General features: G+C 39.0%; 1 protein-coding gene across 1 annotated transcript in view; it reads left to right on the top strand.

Annotated features, from left to right (window-relative positions):
• LOC122563264 (phosphatidylinositol 4-phosphate 5-kinase type-1 beta-like) overlaps positions 1-5,839 on the top strand; it is a 159,054-nt gene extending 153,215 nt beyond the window's left edge. Inside the window, exon 15 of the mRNA XM_043716969.1 lies at positions 4,633-5,839. Within this exon, the coding sequence (XP_043572904.1) occupies positions 4,633-4,635 (3 nt within the window). The 3' untranslated portion in view covers positions 4,636-5,839. The remainder of the gene's footprint in view (positions 1-4,632) is intronic.
• The last annotated feature ends 3,772 nt before the right edge of the window (positions 5,840-9,611 follow it).

Genomic DNA, 9,611 nt, shown 5'->3' with positions numbered 1-9,611 from the left:
CGTGAGTTCATGGAATGCCCTGCCAGTAGCAGTGGTGGACTCTCCCTCTTTATGGGCATTTAAACGGGCATTGGATAGGCATATGGAGGATAGTGGGCTAGTGTAGGTTAGGTGGGCTTGGATCGGCGCAACATCGAGGGCCAAAGGGCCTGTACTGCGCTGTATTTTTCTATGTTCTATGAGTCTGAGTATGTTCATAAATTGAATGCTTTTGCGTGAAAAGCTAAAACCAAGGACTCTATTAGGAACCTGAAAAGGAGAGTTTAGAGTGTGATGGGAAAAATTTATTGACATTTGTTGAATCTGGAGGATTCATGAATTATTGAGTCTTCCTTTCAAAGATATAATGAGTCACCGTCAACTAACTTTTGTTCTCTTTACTCACAAGCTGAAAAGGCAGCTATCTTTGGAGATGATTTAATAATTCAATAATACTAGGGAGTTCATATATTGTATGTGCGCTTAATATTTCCCAAACAATAAAGATGAAAAGCTTTTGAAGAGTCATGCTGGCCTCAAAACACTAACTCTTCCCCTCTGTTGCCAGACCTGCTGAGTCTCTCCAGCATTGTGTTTGTTTAAGATGAGTTAGTTGGAATGGCTGACACATAATTCTCTTAATGAAATAGCTGAAACTATAGACCATTGCCGTAAACTGTCTTAAGTTACCTTTGATACTGGTGCATTTGACTAAAGTCCCTATGAAAGAGCAAATTACATTTAGAGCCATATTTCTTTTGATAGTCGTCACAATATTGTTTTTGTTATGCAGTGGAAAATACTAGCATGATATACTATCATAAAGGTTTTTCCTTCCCTATAAAAATTTGTTGGTCATAACTTTTATTTAGTAAGCATAATGATGTATTTTTTAAAAACTGTATTTGTATTTCAATTAATAACTTAATATCAGTGCTTAGGAGATGTGTGGCTTGGCATTAGCTAATGAGTTTGGAAATTTGATAAAGCAGAGTTTCTACAAAAAAAGGCAAATCCCAACCTTTGCAAGTTATGTAATGCAACATGTGATGAAGCATGAAGTGGTTTGTCACAGTTATTCTAAGAATAATCTGGTTAGATTGCAAGTGACAAATTTCTGTAAGAGGGTCAGCTGAGGATGCAGAGATGATTCAGTGCAATTTGGACAAACTGAGTGGGCAGATGCATGCCAGATACAATATATATAATTTGGATAAATGAACTTATCTACTTTCGTAGCAAGAAAAGGAACACCAATTATTATCCAAATGGCTATAATATGAGAGGGGAGAATGTGCAACAAGACCTGGGTGTTCTTGTACGCCAATCGCTAAAGTTAAGCATGCAAGTGCAGCAAATGATACATCGGCCTTCATTTGATTCGTGATTTTGATTTATTTATTGTTTCATGTGTCTAAGTACAGTGAAAAGCTTTTGTTCACAAGCAGTACAGGCAAATCATAATAAGCAACAAGGAAACCGATCACAGGGTGAAAAAAAACTTAGAGGCATACATGATTTGGAGGTGCTGATGTTGCACTGGGATGTACAAAGTTAAAAATCACACAACACCAGGTCATAGTCTAACAGGTTTATTTGGAAGCACTAGCTTTCGGAATGCTGCTCCTTCATCAGGTGGTTGTGGAGTATTGGGTGTCTTATAATCTTATACTCCGCAGCCACCTGATGGAGGAGCAGCGCTCCGAAAGCCAGTCCTTCCAAATAAACCTGTTGGATTATAATCTGATGTTGTGATTTTTTTTTTAACTAGAGGCATACAGGTTACGTCACATAGGGTGTGTGCTGGCAACATTATCAAGATCGGCATTATTTGAAGTTAGAGAGTCAATTCATCAGTCTAATAACGGCTGGCAAGAACCTGTTCCTTATCCTACGTGTGTGTGTTCAAACTTAGAGGATTGGAGTACAGGAGCAGGGACATCTTGTTACAATTGTACAGGGCTTTGGTTAGACTACCCATGGAATATTGTGGGCAGCCTTGGTCTCTTTACCTGAGGAAGAATGCTGTTGTTATAGAGAATGTAACCAAGGTTTACCAGGCTGATTCCTGGTTTGGCGAGTCTCTCATTTAAGTGGTTGAATCAGTTCACATTATATTCACTGGAGTTCAAAAGAATGAGAGGGTTCTCCTAAAAATAGATCAAAGTCTAACAGGATGAGACCAGGTAGATACAGGAAGGATGTTCCCGATGGTGGCAGAGTTCAGAACCAGGGGTCACAGTCTCAGATTATGGGATAAACCATTTAGGACTAAGATGAGAAAATCTTTCAGCTAGAGTATAATCAGCCTGTGAAATTCGCTACTTCGCTACCACACAAGCAGTCGAGGCCAAAACACAGTATGATTTCAAGGAGGAGTTGAATATAACACTTAGGGCTGAATGGATCAAAAGTAGGGAGGGGGGAGATGGTTGGGGAAGTAGGAACAGGCTAGTTGGTCATAGTGGCACAAGCAGGCTTGAAGGGCTGAATGGTCTACTCTTGCTCCTATTTCCTAAGTTTCTAGGACAGACAGTTGCAACATATTCTAGCACCAACATAAAACATATTAACAGCAGGATACCCCCCAGTCCAGATTTCCTTATCTCAAATGCATTCCTTTTTGGAAGGACCTGAGCAAAAGCCAAGCACCTTGGAAGGAAGGAAGCAACAGTCTTCTGTTACATTGACCTATCAACCTAGCAACTAAATCTCAATGAAAATGGCAGAGTCGAGCCCAGATTGATTCAACGAATGAGAGATTTTGGAAATATTAGATTGGAGAAATGGGTTTGTTCTCCTTGAAACAAAGAATCAGAGGAGATTTTATAGAGGTCATGACAAATTTAGATTTAGCTGGTAGTTCAAAGATTAGAAGACACAGCTCAAAGGCTCTTGGCAAAAGTTGCAGGGAGTATAGTAGGAAGAATATTTTTGCTCAGCAAGTGCCAATATTCTGGAACTTTGTACTTCACAAAAATGGTGAAAGTGAAGGTAATGATTTTTTTTAGAACAAAACTGGATAATGAAATAAATGTGCAGGGCTACAGGTACAAAGCAGGAGAATAGGATTGACTGGTTTGCTTGAAAGTGATCCAACAGTGACTCAATGGGCAGAATGGTATCCTTCTGTGCAGAAATTACTTTATGACCCAACAGATGAAGCCCCTCTCTCAAATATCATATTTCGAAGATGGTGGAGTGTTTTTTTTTCAAGATGGCAACAATTATTCCCCACCCTCCAACTCAAAAGGACTGCAAAAGTTCTTGGTATTCATCACAGTGTTATACAGTGGGACGTTTTGGAAAAAAAACATGAATTGAACATTAGCACAGTTTGACATTGGCAAAGGAGATTGTTAGATTAGCTTTGGGTCCTTCCAGAATTGCTGCATTTCAACAATATTCTATACGAAGCTCATTTATTGAATTGAAGAACATGATGTTCCATCTGTTCAGCTTGTGATCTTTACTTTTAAACCATTACTACTTCAGAAAAAGAATCAGTATGTAGATTGAGATTCAAACCAGAAAGCCTAAACAAAATCTAAATACTCTTATTGTCATTATGCAGTAACTGCGTTCTGTTATGATTAGATAACTGAGTGTGGAAACAGGCCCTTCACCCCAACAAGTCCACACCGACCCTCCGTAAAGCAACCCACCAGACCCATTCGCCTACATTTACCCCTTCACCTACGGGCAATTTAGCATGGCCAATTCACCTAACCTGCACATCTTTAGACTGTGGGAGGAAACCGGAGCACCCGGAGGAAACCCACGCAGACACTGGGAGAATGTGCAAACTCCACACAGACAGTTGCCAGTGGCGGGATTTGAACCCGGGTCTCTGGCGCTGTGAGGCAGCAGTGCTAACCACCGTGCCGCCCACGGTGTTGTCATTTTCCACTGATATTGAGTGCTTCTCCTAATGAAAGAACCGTAAGCTGTTTCTGGTCTCTACAAACCATGTATTAGCTAGGGAGTCATTAAACTTACTCTGCTGGCAGAAAACTGTGGCTCAGTGGTTAGCACTCTGTCTGTGTGGAGTTTGCACATTCTCCCTGTGTCTGTGTGGGTTTCCTCCGGGTGCCCCGGTTTCTTCCCATAGTCCAAAGATGTGCAGGCCAGGTAAATTGGCCATGCTAAATTGCCCATACTGTTGGGTGCATTAGTCAGAGGGAAATGGGTCTGAGTGGGTTACTCTTCAAGGGTTGGTGTGGACTGGTTGGGCAGATGGGCCTGTTTCCACACTGTAGGGAGCCTAATCTAATCTAGATAAAAGAAGTGTGATTTACGTTGATGATAGGAAGAGTGGCACATTTGCAGTGGACTTTCCAGCTAGCTGTAACCTCACCTCAGACACTGCCCACTGGATTTGAGATGTGTTCCAAAAATAAGATCTAAAAATGTGTGAACTTTTAACTTCCAGACAAATCTAACTTGTCAAATCTGACCTGTAATAAATGTTCATATTCACATGGATATTTCACAAATATCACTGTTATTTTGTCATTGCTTGCTCAAGGGATCTGCAAAGTATATTCATGAAATTATTTATTTTAGGGCGCTAAAATGTCATTTTTAAACAAAGTAGCATTGCAGTATTACTATCTTTTTAATGCAGCCACTTTGCCTTGTTTTTTAATCTAGTAAACGGCATGAAGGATTAATTCAACGTTTGGCAGAAGAAGAGGAATATAAATCCAAGATGCCCATTCTTTCACTTGGAAAAGAAGGATACTTTGTACTTTCCGACTCATGAAGAATTCAGATGGAAATCCTGTTTAGTAAACAGGATTGCATGACCTCTGGCACATGCCATAGACTTTTGTGAACTGACATTAAATGGCACAGGATTCACAAGGAACATTTCATACCTAAGCATTAAGTCTGTATTGCTGCTATATGAATGCAGTTTTATTCCCCATTTTTGTGATTCCACCTGACCAACTGAAGAGAGTTTGTCATTTCTACTGGTTCTGAAATTCTACCAGATTTATATTTTGTTACTTCAATAGTTTTGATTGCATACATTTCAGTGTCTGGCAGTTCAAAAAAAAGTTTTTTCTCAGATGCCAAAAACACTTATGCCTGAAGCGTAATTGTTAACTCTTCTATTTTGCTAAATTTCCTAAGAAGCAGTCTTTTAATCAGCCTCTGGATAAAATTGTCTACTTTGTACTTGCATTGAATTGCAATGTTTGCACATGACTACATTAAGTTACTCTAGAATCCCTAGTTTTGCTTACCTGTCAGTTTGAAACAGAAAAAATGTTTACAGAAATGTGTGTACTTCATCTCAATATCTATTTTAAAAAAATGACAAAAGGTCTATTTTAATGAAGTCTTTTGGGGTCGTCTTAAAAGTCTCTGTAAATAAATATCTTTAAAAGTGTGAAGGAGTTTGCTTGAGAGATGCTTACTATAACTTAATGTCCACTTAAAGAAGTATTGTATAGAATTATTTGACAAAATTATCTTCCAAGGTGTATAGTATAAACACTTGAATGGCCTGCTAAAATTTTTGCTGCATATTATATCTGTAGGTGGTATAGGACTTAAGTTTTGCTGCCGTTCTGAAGTAGAATCATATGTTTAAAAAACTTGTATTCAGATTATTTAAATGTTACACATTATTGAGCCTTTATGTTTATTTAAATTATGTCTTGCTGTAACTTCTCTATAAGGAAACAACTTATGAGAAGGGGATGTGTTTGACATCCCCTGGTGGACATTGTTTAGCACTACAGCATCTGAGCAAACTGAATTTCGGTTTTGTCGATCAGGTCTGAACCAAATAAAAAGCACTTGGAAAGAAATGACCAGCAAAGAATTAATAAAAGCAAGTTGAACTTAATTCTAGAAAATTATTGGCTGATTTTCAACTTGTGGTGTACATTTTATTGATGTGGTATCAATTTGGCATCTCCTTTTAACCCACTTTTTCAAAATTCATTTCAGGGGATGCAGGCATCACCAGCAGGGCCAGTGTTTATTGCTCCTCTCTAGTTATTCTTGAAAAGGTGGTGAAAAGCCACTATCCTGAACTGCTGCAGAACATTTGATGTAGTAAATCCACAGCATTTTCAGGGAGGCGATTTCTGCATTGTGACCCAGCGACACCGCTGGAGCAGCTATTTATTTCTGGCTTGGGATAGCATGCAAATTGAAAGAGAACTTGCAGGCGGTGGTGTTTCCATGTATCTGGTGATCGATCTTTCTAGATGGTGGTTGCTGTGGATTTAGATGCTGTTGTTTAAGGAGTCTTGCTGCCACTGAGCTTAGGTAATGAGGGATTAAATGCCTGTTTTATCCTGGATGATATTGAGCTTCTTGAGTGTTGTTATCGGAGCTACGCTCAAACAGGCAAGTGAAGAATATTCCATCACACTCCTGCCTTGTCAGGCAGATGATGAACAGACTTTAGGAAGTTAAAAAGTGAGGAATTTGCTGCAGGATTTCTAGCCTCTGAATGTTCTTGTAGCTATGTTATTTATTTGGCTACTCCAGTTCACTGTTGAATTATAATGTCTGACAGCCTATACCCGACTCACTGCATCAAGAAGAATCTAGTACACTGGAGTTTACAGAGGCTTGGTTGATGAATGCCCTCTGACCTGGTGCTTATGTAAAATAAGGCACGGCAAAGTAGGGTCAAAAAAGATCAAATCCTATTTGGTCATTATTGTCCCCATTTAAGATCTCCATTTGTAATAGGTTGCTTTTTTTACAATTGTTCCTCAATTAGTTTGATTCTCACTTTATAATTGTTTTTGGGCCAGTTGAATAGGTTACTATAGCAGCTCTACACTGCCCCAGATCCCAGAATTAACCTGTTTGTGTTAACATATTGAATGTGAAAATGTTTCCTCGACAGAATTTATGACAAGAGGTCACTAATCAAAATTAAGCAGTCACCCATTTAGGACAGTGTTGAAACATTTTTTTCTGAGCACTGTAAGACTTTGAAAATCTGTCTTTAGAAATATTCAGAATCTCCGTTTCCATATATTCTTGGGTAAGCAAAGTGGGTGATGGGTTATCAGAGTAGATAGGAATATAGCTTTGAGGTTACTATCAGATTTGGAATGATTGTAAAATCATAGAACAAGCTTAAGAGGATACTCTTGCTTCTAACTCATGGTTTTATGTATGCTGGTTGATGCTTGAATGCTAAGATAATTAATGAGCTTAGCATGGTTTTGATAACCCATCACAATGTACAAACGCATCCACCACGGCAGTTGAGGTTGGAGAGCTTTCACCTTTTTCGTGAATACAAAGCATAAAAAGGAAGCAAGAGACTTGTTGACAATAAATTGGCTATGAATTCCTCAGAATATCCATAGTACCTCTGCATGTAGTCAGTGATGCTGAAACTCCTGTGGCTCCTTGCCATCCAGATACTATTTTAAATATATAAGTCTTAATCATAGAATCCCTACATTAGGCCCATTCAGTCCACATTGACCCTTCAAAGAATATCCCACCCAGACCTACCCCTACCCCCACTTCCCTACTCCATCGCTGTAACCCTGCATTTCCCTTTACTAATTTGCTTAGCCTGCACATCCCTGAACAAATGTGCAATTCAGCTGGCCAATCGACCTAATCTGCACGTCTTTGGACTATGATAGAAAAACTGAGCACCCAGAACAAAGCCACGCAGCCAAGGAGAATATGCAAACTCCACAGAGTAGCCCATGACTGAAATTGAATCTGGGTCTCTGGCAATGAGAAGCACCAATGCTAACCATTTCACTACCCATTTCTACGCGATATCTTGAGTATACTTGGTGTATTGAGTGATGACACTGAAGCATAAGACCTTGGAGGTTTTTTTCTTAAGATATGGGTTCTTTTGACAAGGCCAGCATTTACACTACACCTGCTTATGCTCCATATTCATCTCATCCCACCTCACCTTAACTTACCACCAACATATGCTTTTATTCCTTTCTCCTCCATGTATTTATCTAGCTTCCTGAATGTAGCTACACAATTCACATCAATTATAAGTCGTGGTAGTGAGTTCCACATTCTCACTACTCTGGGGAGACATGTTTTTTAAGTCAAGATTGGAGTGGTGCTGGAAAATCTCATTCTTGAACGGCTTTTGGCCAAAACGTCGATATTCCTGCTCCTCTGATGCTGCCTGACCTATTGTGCATTTCCAGCACCACTCTAATCACCAGCATCTGCAGGATCAACTTCTGCCTATGTTTCTTAAGACAGCTTGTTTACTCTTTCCAGACAGTTAGGAAAATCCTCAGTACTGCCATTGTCTTTGTGAATTATATTTTAAAACCGTCCTTTCCAATGCCTTTATTTCCTTGTTTTAAAATGCAGCCTGGAAGTAAATGTGGTCTAATCCAATTCGTACACTAGTCTAACAAAGCTTCTCTATATGCCATTATTGTTCATTCTTGTTATTCTGTTACAACAATGTCTTGCTGGAGCACTTCAGATGCCAATTAAGTGTCAACTACTTTGATATAAGACTGAAGTCACCTGTACAGCAGGCAGATTTTCATCCCAGTAAACTGGTTACCCTTATGTCAACAAGTTTCATCCTCACTGTTATGATATTGGCCTATCATCCCAAATTTCTTTGAATGATATTTCAGACTTTGTGTGATGGGATCTGAACCCATGTTCTTTGGATTAAGGAACTGGGCCTCTGGATTACTAGTTCAGTAGCCTGGTTCTGAGCATCTCTGCAGCATTTTCTTTCAACCTGTGCTTTTGTTAAAACAAACATTACATGATATTTCAGAAATAAGCAGAACAGCATTTGTACTGAATTCTATGTACTCATCAGAACATGCCCACCCCCACAACAATCTGGATGGACTGTAGATTTTCAGGAATTAAACTTAAGATTCCTTATCAGGCTCCTCCAGTTGCAGGGCTAATCACCCTAAACTGAATTATCCTGATTGCAAGCATGGTTCCAGACTTGAGTTTGATCACTTGATAGGCAATCTCAAAAAAAGTAAACCGATGATGTCCTTGTTTTAAATAGAATCTCTATCCTTTTCTTTAAGAAATTTAAGGACACACTCAACTGACTTTCAGGGATGCTTAGTGTCATAAATTATAAGACTGCCCCTAATGAAAACTGTGCGTTAGTTTGCAATTCATATAACATGCAAGCGATATTGTTGAAATGTTACTGATCTTCAGTCTGATTAGTAATAAGCTACAAATTCAAATATTTAAATTTAGAATTCAGATTATTTTCTGAAAAGTGTCCAATGCCTAGACTTTAAACCAAAATTTCACTAATTCATTCTAAAACTTATATCTTCAACTAAGTCATCCTCCTTCAACACTTTTCCAAAAAGCAATGGCTAATCTGGCCCTGACTGTTAGTTGAAAATGTGTTGCTGGAAAAGCGCAGCAGGTCAGGCAGCATCCAGGGAACAGGAGAATCGACGTTTCGGGCATAAGCCCTTCTTCAGGACCTCACTTTCTCCTCCTGACTGTTAGTTTACAAGCTTCAAATATCACAACTTGGAAACTGGAGTCTGCGGTTGAATTGACTTGAATTGAATTAAATTGAATTTATTGTCATGTACCGAGGCACAGTGAAAAGCTTTGTCTTAGTTCTTATACGTCAACGTTCT

This window comes from Chiloscyllium plagiosum, chromosome 2 (genome assembly GCF_004010195.1).
Source record: "Chiloscyllium plagiosum isolate BGI_BamShark_2017 chromosome 2, ASM401019v2, whole genome shotgun sequence".
Classification (NCBI taxonomy): Eukaryota; Metazoa; Chordata; class Chondrichthyes; order Orectolobiformes; family Hemiscylliidae; genus Chiloscyllium; species Chiloscyllium plagiosum.
This window is presented reverse-complemented; position numbering and strand designations above follow the sequence as displayed.